This window comes from Bombus bifarius, unplaced genomic scaffold, assembly GCF_011952205.1.
Source record: "Bombus bifarius isolate JDL3187 unplaced genomic scaffold, Bbif_JDL3187 scf7180000008006, whole genome shotgun sequence".
Taxonomy (NCBI): Eukaryota; Metazoa; Arthropoda; class Insecta; order Hymenoptera; family Apidae; genus Bombus; species Bombus bifarius.
The window spans coordinates 1,912,585-1,926,666 of record NW_022884384.1 but is presented as its reverse complement, the minus strand read 5'-3'; the positions used below and the strand labels follow the sequence as shown (position 1 = coordinate 1,926,666).

The window sequence follows — 14,082 nt, the reverse complement described above, 5'->3', positions numbered from 1 at the left end:
TGTAATTCCAGTCACTTTCGATCAAAACATTTCCATCTGGTCGTAGCCTAAAATTAACGTTTTCAAGGAATGGCAAAGACCGATATAAGTCTTAATGGATTGTCGATCGATCGTACGTAATACCATTCGTTTGACACATTCGGCACGAGTGTCTCGGACCTGGCTTTGAAAACATTTAACATTTTTTCACGATGATTCTCGCATGATAAAGTACGTATATACGTACGTAAAGTACGTATATATATTTGCGGTACGCGATCGCGAACACGATACGTCTGTCAAAGAGTCGATTCTCTTCCGAAATAACTTTCCGAGCGAGTGAAATTTTTGAAATTTCTGATAAATTTTACTTTATTTGGTATCGTATTATATTCGCGCTTATCGCGCTTGTTCCTTTTCCTCGAGAATACGCCGCTCTGGCGGGTGTAGCCGCGAACGCGTGGGCTTCGAGCTGTTAGAAATGGGTGGAGAGAATTCGGCTGTAATTTATGAATCGAGGCTCGCGCTTATCTGCCTCCAAAGCAATAATTATGCGAATTGAAATTTCTTAATAATAGAGCAAGCTCAATGATTTCTTCCGCGACGTTCGGTTACATATTATTCGTTGATTTAATAATGTCGTTAAGACGGGTCTGGCCTCAGCGCACGTCGACTTATCTCGGAAGCCTAGACCAATATGTATTTACGCCCACTTATTGAAATTTACGTCGATTCATATTTATAGATCTGGTCCGGTTGAGCGGTCACCGGTGTAATTAAACATTCACAGTATTATAAATTGGCCGCGTTTAATCACTCGTAATGTGAGTTTAACATCTAATAGTGCGATCTCCGTGTTTGCATATACGTATGTACGTATTGTATATACATTTGGAACGTGGCTCTTCTGGTTGTGTTTTATAGTGCATTTCTCAGGAATCTACTGGTAAAGTGGTAGAATTTCATGATTCGCTGAACACGAACCGGGATCGCGGATAAAAATTAGTGTTAACGCGCGAGATGAATTATTACGTTATTAGTTCTCTACGTCCAGTTTTTGTTTATACGCGGGTTAATACTTTCTGCGGCAAATTCTCTTACAATTAGTTTCTTTCCTTTTTGTTCGCAGATACAACTTATATCATATTAAGTCGATCGGAAAATTCTGTCGCCAGATTTTCCACGTATATCTATAACTCTATCTCGTGGTTTCTACGAACCGCAGTTCGTTGAAATACACGCATTGAAACACACGTATTGAAATTGTTCGTTATCGAAAATGTTTTTACAGTAAATTATTCCACTATAAAGCGAATCGTAAATGTTGTATTTTATACGAGCGTCAGTGTCGATTGATAATTATTAAATTTGTACAAGGCTGCCTCTGACAAGGAAAGTGTTCGCTACTGGAAATCAGCCTGCAGAAGCATTGGAAAGATAGCTTAAATATTTGTATCGAGTTCCTTTCGACCGATCGTTCTTTATTCGGTTCGTTCAATGGGTCCGCGACGTTGATTTGACTGAAATTGCCACGTGTTGTGTGTTCCACCGGTAATAAGAGTACGCGAGAGAAACGATCGAGGTTACGACGATCGAATTAATAGCGAGCTGAATTACAGTCTATGTTACGACATTACACGATCAATTCACGTTTCACGTAAACGCAAATGTCGAGCATCACACGGCACCGGATACCTTCGATTATACCGAACAAACGCGAATGCTCCGTAGTCGAATGGCTGTTTATAGAATATTTTCGACCATATACGTACATCGCCTTACACAGTTACGTTGAAGATACACGTGTCTCTCTTGGAAACAAACTTGGATAATCCCTTGCGATTACATAAGAGTTTGTATGAAACGTATACCTATTTTTTATTTACAGATGGTATGTATTTTTTTAACATGTACGAAGTCGAAACGATCGTGGAAAATACGAGAAAACCGAAATTTTGATATTTGGCATTAGAACGAAAATTATCGTCTTTGTTAGGTTCGTCCATTCCATGTGTAGGCATAAATGAAGTCGTTAGACGCGGGTGATCGTACTAATTGTAAAAATTGTAGCAGTTTGCGTCTTCCACGCGATTACGATACATCGTGTGTGAATATTTATTTGAATATTTTTATTTCGGGTAACCGAAGCGAGTACGCGACGCGTAGCAGTCGTGCGAGCGAGAAGAGGCGCGAGCACCGTACGTAAGAATGTGAATCACCGTGTCGTGGCGCCTTCTAATGTTCTAATCTTCTACACGCATGGACATAGGTCCTTTCGGCGTTTATCGACGCTCACCGATGTCCATTTCGTCATTTTTCCGAGCCGTCGCATCAGCGGCGGTATTCCTTCGTATTTACGAGGCGCGCGGTAAATGCTCGCTAAGTGACTCGGTGACTTGGTTTTGACCGAACAATCGACACAAGTTTAACGTTGTCCGTGGTCAGCTGACAGCGAGTATGCTTCTGCGGCAATAGGAAAATATTTCCAGAATGGGTCGAACGAAAAATCCGAAGAAATCGTGGAACTACCATCAGCTATCTTCGAGAGCAACTACGAGATGTTCGACAACGGTGGAAATTTGACGCGCGTCGTAAAAGTCGAAGACCGAAGGTATGTCGCGAGGCGATCCTCGATGAATGGTATCTTCCCTTTATCTTTGTACACGCCATAGAAGCTGTTTGTAGTCCGTTCTACCAGATGAGATAGTTTTCCCCGAAAAAGTCGCTATTAAGCCCCTTCAAACCGCATACCCGATGCGTGATCCTTTCCTCCTTTATTTCTCTCTCGTTTTTGTCCCTTTTCCTTGTACACCTACGTTTCCTTATTTTTCTTCTCCTTTCTCATTTTCTTCTCCTTCGTGACAGGTATCGTTCTAGTATAGGTCGTTTCGTTCGAACAGGCAAAGTCGAGATCCAAGTCGTAACTCGAATGGATCGATGCACGGATGAACGATACCGTGGAAATAGATACTATGTATATCGATAGGTGTAATTTTGGACGTCTGGTTTCGTTAACAACGTATGTATTTCAGAGTGAGAAAATGCTATAGTGAAAATAGATACATGCTACGTACGATCGATAGGCGTTATCTCGGATGTCTGGTTTCGCTAACAATGTACGTACGTATTCGACGGTATTTCTATAGCGAATTACGATAATAACGTTGCAATCGAGATTGCGAAGCGACTATTTGTCGGCTGACCGTGGCTGTGTCAGATGCGAAGGCTACATTATTAAAAATATATACCACCGCGTTTCATAATCTCCTTTCCGCTTTGGTTTTCATAGGATTTGACGTTCCGTATTCGAAGCGATAACAAACATTTCTTACACTTGCTTACGATAGAAAAGTATTCGATTTCACATACGCTACGATTTCGCACATAACGATGTACCGATCATCGAGCTGAAATAGAACGAGCACCTCGAATATCGCGAATCATCGTCCTCTTAATCGCGAAATAATCGATATTCTCGCGTCTAATTTTTAAGGAGAAGCCAATTCCGTGTATGACAGGTTGAAACTATTGAAATTTAGAAATGTTTGTTAAAAAAATCGGTTCTATATGGAATATCGATTAATTCGAACTTTCGTTTTCGTCAAACTTATCTTATCGCAATAAGCAGAAAGTAGCCGTATTGGTTGATAAAAATAGATAGGTAGACATTTGAATACACGTAATTCTGTTGCATAGAAACTTGTTGCGTACCAAGTAACGTAAGATTGCAAGAAGAACGAAGAAATCTGCTATTCGGCATCGGCGTATCGCGTAAAGTAGTATAAAAATAAAGAAAAACATCCGCCAGATATCAGCGGCTCGATAGAAGAGCGACACAGTAGAAAAAATAAATTGGCCCGAGATAAAAGCTACGAGGCGGACAATTATCGATAAGTTGACTATTTTAGCGATCGTAGTTAAAAGTTTCGATTCGATCGTTTGGCCATCGTACTTGAGAAATTGTAACTTTATCGTTAGATAACCGAAACGCGTAAACGTCGAGACTTTGTATGTATGTACGTATAAACATGGTTGCGTGGCCGAATAATTCTCGAAATTCCGCTTAGCCTGGTTCTGCGAAATTCCTGGACGGCAGGATCGCTTGGAACAAAAACCGTGACCAAGGTGGCTTGTCGTTTGACGAGCTTACGACCGACTCGTGCTTACAATTGTCCCGTTCTCGCGGTTCTACGCGTATTTTCGTGAGCGTAATAAAAGAAAAGCGGGATAATCCGCGGATATCGCGTTGGGACTGAAGGATCGACCTTGTTACTGTTTGCAGGTACGCACGGCTGACCTCGATAGGGCTTTCGCTCGTGTCTAAGGAAGAATGAAAAGGAAACGAAGGAGCCGAAGAAAACGAGAACTGGTGCGTGCCGTAGCTGATCCTGCAGCAGTCGCGCGTTTGCGAAGCGCGGCGTGAAAAAAACCGAGAAAGAAAGAGGAGACCGAGTTTCCGTTAGCAAGACGAGGAGGGAAACTAAGATCGGATCGAAGGGAAAGAGACGGGACAAGGGTGGAAGAGACGTCGGAAGAAAGCGCGGTGGAAAGCAGAAGAAGGCAAAGGAAGACCGTGTAAAATATAAGGTAAGAGAAGCAAATAGGCCGGAACGGGACGAGAGAGAAACGATCGGAGCAGGATCGGGAACCGACGACGAGCGCAGCGACAAGGAAGACGAGGTGGAGGAATCGTGACACGGGCGCGTGTGCAACAGGCGATTTCTGAGCGATTTATCTTGCCAGGTTTGCAGGTGTTCGCGTGCGTCCTTCGTGGCCTTGTTAACGGGCTTCCTCTTTCTCTAGCCCGCCCCGGATAGGCTTTTATCGTTCCTCTACCGGCGACCTTCCAAAGACACACCGTGCCGTGAAATAATAGCACGGTTCAAAATAGACGGAAATCAGAGGTCAGATTCGAGAAGCGGGAAAGGAAGAGGAATAGAGAGCGAAAGAGCGATGTTGCTAATCGCAAGAGGCGAGTGACGTCTCCGTGGAATTCCAGGGAATCGGAGGAAAGCGCGGTGACGTACGAACTGGTGCGAAAGAGGAAGGATCGGAGAAAGAACGAGGGAAGAAAGGGTGAGGAAGAGGAGGAGGAGGAGGAGGAGGTGGAGGAGGTGGTGGAGGAAGAAGAAGAGGAGGAGGAGGAGGAAGAAGAAGAAGAAGAAGAAGAAGAGGAGGAAGGAGAAGTTGGGGCAAAAGAGGTATTACGAAAAAAGGCGAGGACAAGAAAGAAGGAATACAAGGAGAGACGGAAAGAGATAGGAGAGTAAACGCAGTGAAAGAAGGAAAGGAAGGTGAGGAAGGCGGCGAAAAGAAAGAGCACAGGTAGACAGGTAGAAGGTAAGAGGGAGATAGGAGCGAAGTAAGCGAAGGAATAAGAGGCGGTATAAGGGAAGAGAAGGAGGGGAGTAGCGCGAAAGAAGAGAGGGAGAAGAAGAGGCGCGTGGTGGTCGTGATGGTGAGGTAGTGGACGAGAGCGAGCGAGCATCCAGATCTGTCGCGTGCTGCGTCGCTCTGGGATGGGACGGAATCGGGACGACACGGTACGAAGCGGAACGGGACGAAACGGGACGACGGCTACTACTACAACTACGAGGACGGGATGGGATGGATGCTGCGGGCCCGTGTGAGTAGCGAGTCGAGTCGATCCCCGCGCGCTGGTATTGGTTTCACTCTCGGCTGCTGCCGGCCCGTGTGCTGGTGTGTCGATCTCTCTACGAGAGCGAACCGAGGAGCGTGCCCGAACCGAGCCGGAGAAGAGAACCGCGCCACTCGTTCAGTAGTTTCTCGGACGCCGCACCGCCACCATCCGACCTGCCAGATAACCCCGTCGACTTTACCGGACTACCCCCGACCTCCTAATAATAACGACACGAACCACGACATCGCGCGACAAACGTTCGATCGTTCGGTTTGACGAATCGCCGACCATCCGAATCAAACAGAGCGACGATTCATCCGTTTTCAACCGTCACCAAATTTTCCAACCAACTTTGGTGTTTACCGTGATCGTCGTCGTCGTCGTCGTCGTCGTCGTCGTCGTCGTCGTCATCGTCGTCGTCGTTGTCGTGGTCGTTCGCCGCATCTCGCCTCTCCCGATGTGAGTCGTGAATCGTAAGACAGAAAAATCGGCGAGTAGCGCACGCGGTGGTGGAAAATCGTGGTGGATCCTTGGAACGACGATCGGTCACGAGGGATTCGAAAGTTATCGCGACTCATGGTCGCGCGGCAACTCTCCACTGGCGGATCCACTTTGGCTTTTTCGTTTTCGTCGCTTTAAGTTCGCGTAAAGTAACCGGTGTGGCGTGGTCCAGTGTCACACGCACGGAGGTCGTTAGTTGTTTTCCTTTAACCCTCGCGTCGCTTTTTGCGCACATCGCGTTCCGTTCGATTGTTTGTCAGCAAACCGGGAAGTAGAAGAATCGCGGTGTGATAGCGGGTCTTGCCAGGTGTTTGCTCGCGGTGCGTGCGACGAACGTGCGTGCTCGTGGCGAACAACGCGACACGTATCGGTCGTGCTGTTACTCGTGTGTAGTGTGCACGAGCCAACTTTCGCGAACGTAATTATACGTTGCACCGATTCTTCGGAGTGGTGAGAAGCAGAAGAAGAAGCAGCAACAGAAGAAGAAGAAGAAGAAGGAGGAGGAGGAGTAGGAGGAGGAGGAAGAGAAGGAGTAGAAGAAGAGGAAAGGGAAGAAGAAAGGGGAGAAGAAAAAAAGTAGTATCTAGTAGCGATGACGTTACCGGTGATATCTCATTCCTGACCGAAAGAAGAGTATTTCGCGAGAAAGAAGTACGCGCGTGATTACGACCCTTGGCGACTCCGGAAGGATACGCTCTCCCACGGCAGCCAGGGGGAGGGAGAGCCGTCGAGCGAAAGAGAAACGGTGATATAGAGGAAGACAGAGAAAGAGGGGGAGGAGGAGGAGGAGGAGGAGGTGGTGGTGGAGCTGTGGTAGAGAGGGAGGAAGAAAGAGAGAGAGAAACCCGTTAAGGCGGTACGAGTAACGTGTCGGTGGAAGTTCTTGCGATTGATAGAGGGACTAAGAGAGAGGGATAGAGCCAAGTCGACGAAGGTAATCGGTAGCATCAACCTGCGTGCCTCGACAAAACCGATTAAAGACGAGCGAGCAACGATCCTTTCGCCTGCTTTGTCGCTAATTCAGCGTCGTCGTTCGCCTTTTCGTTCGGTTACCGGCTGCACGACCGATCTTCAGCCAGGATCATTCGCAGTGTAACGAGTACCCTCGGCGATATCGGGCACAGGAAGCCTCGACGATCTAGTCGGTCGTTTGCATTCAGGATCCATCGCACGTCGCCTCGATGCTACCTCGTAAACCAATTCCGTGGTTCCCTATCTTCGCGAACAAGCCGTTCTGACTGGCGCGCGTCGTCGATCTTCTGGTTCGCGTTGACGAGCGACACGGATCGTCCGTCGACGAGATCGAGTCCTCGTCGATCGGCTCGTGGAGGATCGGTGTTGGCCGCGGTAGAATCGCAGCCACGGGGGTCCGCAATAATGCGAGAGTATCGGAAACGCGGTAAATGGACGATAACGGCGGGCCAGTTGCTGCTACATCTTCAGTGTTCCGAGAGAATCTTGTTCCAGCGGTGGTTGTGTCCGAGGCGAAAGTAAACCAACGAGGATGAGGTGGACTTGCATCGTGGAGCTGAATTTTCTACGCTCGTGTGACTCCCTCTACGACCCGTCGAGTTGCGTGCCGTGTTTTTAATTTGATCCATCGAACGACGATAACGACCACTACGACCATAACGAACGAGCAGAAATTTCAAGACGCAAACGAATCTAGGAAAAGCAAACGAATTATCGAAAGAAAGAAAATAGCAAGAAGGGGAGGAAGAAGGAGGAAAAGAAGAAGAAGAAGAAGAAGAAGAAGAAGAAGAAAAAGAAGAGAGGCGAGAGAGAAGAAGGAAAAGAGAAGAAAAAAAGGAAAGGAAAGTGAAAGAGATATTAAGATAAAAGCGTGAAGAAAGTGGCGTGTAGATAAGAAGGAGGGCTCGGAAAGGAGTGTGGATGAGACCGTCATGCCCGCTGAGATCGACACGGGCGGGCCAAGGGTGCTGCACTGTGATTACCGTGCCGACTGCCCGATACCAATCGTAGCGTCAGTTTCCACCGAGTCTTCCTTGTGCGGCGAGAATAGAGTTGTCGGAACGTTGACGATCGTACGACGACTTCCGCGGATCGACGAAAACCAATCGCTCGATAGCAAAGCCCTCGAGTCTCGTCGTTGCTTCGGTTTCTCCTTTCGTCGAACCGGCGACGCGTCGTCGTCCAGCCGTTCCGGATTCCGAGGTTTTCGACGAGCGGAGCCGCGTGATATCGCGTTCCACGATGTTTCCGATCGTCATCGGCAGCCGTCGAACGACGCGCTGTCGTGTACGATTCGACGCGAGAACGTGCATTATCGTGAAAATAGTTTCTATCCGGTGCAACCGGAATCGCGACTCGGCGATGCGATCGTCGTGGACCGGTCGTCGATCGACCAAGAGGCGATAACGGAGACACGATCGGGACAACACGAGTATTCGGTAGAACGCGAAACGAACCGGAGACTCGATTCGACGAGGCTTCCGCTGCCTTCGAGCAAACGCGAAAACGATACGGGTCATAGTCGACATCGGCATCGGCACCGAAGTCGCGAACGAGAAGGCGAAGAAGAAGCCAGCCGCTGCTCGAAACGTTGCGGCCTGTCAACCGCGACTCGCAATTGGCCGCGGTATCGCCTCGCGAGCCATGTCCCAATAGGGAAGTCAGCAGCGCGGTTCTCTAGTCAGTCGAACGACCCTTCGAGATCGGGCGATCGCACGAGATACGAGAAGTTCGTATCGGTGCCGAGCGCGCTCCCGTCCGTGGCCGATGAAACGTGGAAGGAAGTGGTGGACGACGCGACGAATTCCTGGAGTAGCGAGTCGCGCGTCACCAAGGTCGTGGCGAGTACCGATGGCCAGTGCCGGCAGACCGACTTTCCTTCGTTCGATCCCCAGGAGTCCTTGACGAGAAGTGACCGTGGAACGAGGAAGAAGAAACGCGTGTGCTCTAACAACCGTTCGACGTACATTCAGTTAGCGTTACTGTTGTTCCTCGTCGCGTTCGGACAGTGCGGACTTCGTAAATCAAGTGTGGTTAACTACAGTGTGAAACCGAGTACAACCGGGTTGAGTGTGTTGACGATTGGTACAGTTATCAGTGCAGTGAGTGCCGCCCCGGTTGATTTAATGGGTGACGCCGGCGTGAGGGCAGAACGATCGGCCAATTTGTCGCACATCACTGGCGCTTCCAGGAAAATCCAGATGTACATCAAGAATCGGCATTTGCAGATCCTGCCAGATGGCACGGTAAACGGTTCCAACGACGATACTTCGGATTACAGTGAGTACTCTGTCTACCAGTGAATCGCATTTTTTTCTCTGTCCTTCTCTCTTTCTTCTCATCTTTCTTTCTTTCTTTCTCTCTCTTTCTTTCTCTCTCTCTCTCTCTCTCTTTCTTTCTTCCTTTCTTAATATACAATCGTAAATCATCCATCGATACCGCACGCGCAGCATGCAAACTGGAAACTGGAAACGTTCAATGATCGCGCGTAGTTTTGTTGTATCATTTTATATCGTGCATCCGCATACCGCGGCTGATGCTTCGTCCAACATCGACGTTGCTCCTTTCTTGTTGGCTTTTCCTCCTTTTATCCGTTTCCTCGGCGAAGGAAAACGGTTTTCTGAAATTGATACCGCGTTCTGGGCAGAGGCTTCATCGTAAACGCCAGTTGGTACGGTTCCAATCGTTCGTTGATTGTATCGCGAACGTTGACTTCGCCGAGGCTTCCACTCCAAGCACAAGTTGCTTCGTTATAACTTATAACACGCGGTTTTAGAATTTCTTGGCATACGACGATTACGTAGTCGAAGCTTTCTTATTAACGAAATCAAACTTCTACCATGTACCTACGTACACGGTTCTTGCTATGTACATACTTTTGAGACTGATCGAACGAACATCGACGAACAAACGCGGCCAATACGTCGATGTTTGTTTCGCGTTAGACGCGCGCCAGTTATATCCGTCGTCCGAATATTTATATTTTAAGCAACAGATAAGTGTCGGATAATCGAATCACGTGCAGGTAATACACGATCGAAGTACACTTTGATAATTCGTCTTGTTTCCAAAGCGTACAACTTTCTATTAATATTACGCGGTCTATTGAAATTAGCGTAAAGCGCAAACGTAATGCGAAAAAGAAAAAGAAAAAGAAAAACGCAAAGAAACGGGAAAGCAATCGCGTAGCTGAGAAAGTGTTCGCCTTGCGATCCGACTCGAATCGGCGAAATTAACGAGAGAATGCGATCAGGTCTGCGACTGGGTCGAGAGAGCTGATCCAAGAATATGCGCTGCCTAGTACATGTACCTCTTCTTAAGTAGTCCACATTAACCTTTGAAACTTTGATAGTCTATCGTTGGTGACTCTAAATTCACGCTGTCCGATCGTAGTTTCTTTTTTCAAACGAGGATAAGCGCTCAACTACGTTTGAACTTCTTTCTACATCATTTAACCTTAATCTTCGTAAAACGAACAAAGTTCTTCCGTTAGACGGCCCCTCGCACTTAGCTGTTAACAATAAGGTCAATTCGACGAACGTCGAATCTGAATTTAAACATTCACTTTCCAGTTTAACGTCGCAACGTTCCGTTGCAGTGTGATATTTTTATAATTCGACCGCGAATATTTGTCAAATAAATTTATATAAATTCGTGTCTTCGTTATCGCGCGACCGAATAAATGGAATTTAATTTCTTAGCATCGGAAGCATTTCCTTTCTTTCGCATCTTTTACGCCGTTTCATTTTTACGCTTTCGACGCCTATAAAAATGTATTCTACCATTAGCATAAGCGTATAAAAATTCAAAGTCTGTTTATGATATGGGGAAATCGAATTAGAATTTAAGCGTGAAAGCTTCTTTCGAGAGAAATTACGTATGAAAATGAAGAGTTACGTTTGTAAGGTTTAAGTAGAAAATTGTTCAACTAACGTAGAGCTCTACTCTCTGGTAGGTATAGGAACAGAGATGTTATGGCTACGGAAAGGAAGAAACATTCTCCGTTTCTATAATATAATTCCTGGCCTTATTTCCGATAATTGTAGCGGTACTCTTTAACCAAACGCTTGCTTAACTTCCCTAACGACGCGACGCGACACGACGACACGAAAGCTGTGTACTTCTATATCCTCTCTTACGTAAGAACGCGAGAATAACGGATTTCGTGTGACGTTCGAAAATCTTTCACGCTACAATATTTTTAATGCGTTTACTCGAATACGTTAGATACAAACTCGCACGAGTAAGTATTTACCATTCGAATCGTGCAAAGCAAATATATCATATACCCGTATCATGTATAATGTATAACGGTATGTATAATGATTTACGTATCTGATTGTCGAGAGTTATAATTACTCGAGTTACGCTTGAAGATGAATTTCCAGCGGATTAGAATTCGTAGTTTTTTTCTTTGTAGTTTAGTGGAGTAACATTGGGCCTGAATGATTTAATTGCGATTTGTATATATCTTGCCAAAATACTTCTGGCTTGCCAATAGACACTGCACGCCGCTCGACCATCAGTGACTAACTATTCTATTTTCGACTCTCTTCCGGTGTTGTTTTTAACCCTTTTATATTTTGATTTACTTGTGCGTGTAACCGTTCTGTTGCACCACGGGGAGTGAAACAATGTTTAAAGAACAGTGATTTAGATTTTTCGGACGAATAAGTTATACGTACTATCTCCGATATAACACACGCAAATACGTATTTGCTACGTTTCCCCGGCTTAGATGTTTCTAGATCGCGATAAACACGGAATTTGTTAAATTTATTAAACCGAACGTAAATTGCCACTAACGCGGTACACGACTGGATAATTTAATTCGTAACCGATAAGACGCGATCTATCGGACTCTGGTAATTTTTACTTTTGATCAATTTTGCTTTTAGGTAATTTGGAACCTGTTGTACGTACCTGTCGATACTTGTTAACTGCAATAATACAATTTTCAAACGAAGGAATAAGTAGATTGCGAATTTGTATGTATTCGTGGGAAGTTTAAACGTGCAAAAGTAGACAAAGTGCGTGTAATGCGCAAAAATATACGAAAGACGGTCGAAGTAAGCTTTGCGTGATAATGTTTGGTGGGCGAAACGAACACGTTCCGTTTCTTTATTGCAAGATGTGATAGGATAGGATAGGATAAGATTATAAGATCGCATAAGTATCCGCAGTCTATCGTTTTATAGAATTTTATCGAAGTCGAGAAATTTAAATTCCATGGAACTTCGTCAATTTTGTCGCAAGTAACACGAAAAATGTAGTTAACGACAAACCGTTCATCGCAATAAAAATCTGCGATCTTGTAAAAACTGTAACTTATGGCAATGGTAAATGGCAAATATCCATATCGTTTTTAACGATCCCTAAGTTCGGAACTTTTCTGTCGAAATTTTTCTACGAAACGACCACTGTCTATCTCAATTACGACTCGATGTAGCTTTCGTTCTTAACATTGAATTCATTCTTCGAAGCGGCACATAAACCTCATTTACTTGGAACGAATTGAATAGCGTTAGAAACGAGGTTTCACCGACCGTCAAACGCAGACTGCCAGGGTGCAACGTTTTATATATATATTTCCAGCTACCAATTAACCCGTGCGGTTCTCGCGAAAACGTCGCGTTGCATAGCTTATTGGTCGTTAATAAATATTTACAACTGAAAAATATGTTGTCGCGTCGCATCGACGAGGACGAACGACGCCGCTCGTAAATACGGCTACTCGTTGGCCGTTCTCGGCGACCTAAGACAACGCTCTTTTCAGTGTTTCGAGCCGATTTAATCGCGAAGATTGTATCGTGAAGGTAGTTGCGTGACGTCGACCACCACGTTGATTAAGTAATAAAAACACGAAAAGAAAAATCGAACCTCATCGCGTAACGTGCGCGAGCAGCAGCTGTACGAAACGAGTACAACCGCCAGGGATCATCCAAGAGAGTTTATTGCGCTCGAACCAGCTCAGCGATACGTTTCCGTTCTATTTCTAATAATCTGTCACGTGTTCTCTTTTATGCTTTAGCTTTACGTTGGGAAAGTCGCTTTTTACAGTGACTATCGCGTGACTCGCGAATGTATTCCAGCGCTTATATGGAAATTTTATTAACACTGTAACGAAATTCAAGACTCGTAATTATATCGATGAAATTCGAACGAAACGCGAACAAAAATATTTCTCCGCCGCGAAATTCGCATCTTTCAACGGACACTGTTAAACTATATTTAACTATAACAAGAATATCTGAACGAAAAATTAATTTTACGTCTTAGTGAGATCTTCTTCTGCTAATTGGAGCAGCTTGATCGCAACAGCGGTGTTTATAACGCAGTCTACAAAGATGGATCGTTCTAATTAATATATATGTCGTTTTCCAGAACCGAAGGGAAGCGAATAGAAAATAAAAAAACAATCGTCGATGGATTGCTCGACGCTTTTTACGATTAATAGCTTTAATATAAATACGTTCCTGACACATGGGATTGCGGAAGTTCAATTATTAAGGTATTCGTTTTACGGTATAAAGATCTTGTTACTGTGCCGTCTGGGAGACGATCCTATCCGAACAAATATAATGGTATCGCGAAAAAATACTCTTCGCTCGTCACTGACGGAAATGCTAATCTTGATGCTTTGACAGCGTGGTTGACCTAACGTAAACGTTAATTAATTCGACGAGTATGTATACCCTGGGATTCGAGTTACGATGCACTTTTTCCCGGAACGATATCACATGTTGATAATAGACGTATAACATTCTTATTTCCTATAATTGCGAAACATAGGCAGTAATTGTACATTTCCTCTATTTTTCTCAGCTCTGATTCATAGATGATTAATCGACGGAAATTTTCAACGTCTTCCTCTCATACGTTCCACTCTTCCAACTCGTATAATCATGATTCCTTTTCTTTTCTTCTTTTTTTTCTTGTCCACGAGTCACAATTTTTATTTTTAGCTCGATGATATGTCAACGCTCCTT

The 14,082-nt window shown here is 45.2% G+C and overlaps 1 protein-coding gene and 1 long non-coding RNA gene across 6 annotated transcripts in view; both read left to right on the top strand.

Moving 5' to 3' along the window:
• Positions 1-5,078, top strand: part of LOC117206443 — a 67,438-nt gene extending 62,360 nt beyond the window's left edge. The window contains exon 3 of the long non-coding RNA XR_004487394.1: positions 4,262-5,078. This is a non-coding gene — a long non-coding RNA (uncharacterized LOC117206443). The remainder of the gene's footprint in view (positions 1-4,261) is intronic.
• A 45-nt stretch (positions 5,079-5,123) lies between these two features.
• The window catches only part of LOC117206441, a 153,064-nt gene continuing 144,105 nt past the window's right edge, over positions 5,124-14,082 (top strand). For 3 of the 5 annotated variants that reach the window (XM_033445792.1, XM_033445791.1, XM_033445790.1), the window contains exon 1: positions 5,124-9,373. In XM_033445792.1, the coding sequence (XP_033301683.1) occupies positions 8,026-9,373 (1,348 nt within the window). In that variant the 5' untranslated portion in view covers positions 5,124-8,025. The remainder of the gene's footprint in view (positions 9,374-14,082) is intronic. The other 2 variants (XR_004487393.1, XR_004487392.1) reach the window with 1 other exon arrangement.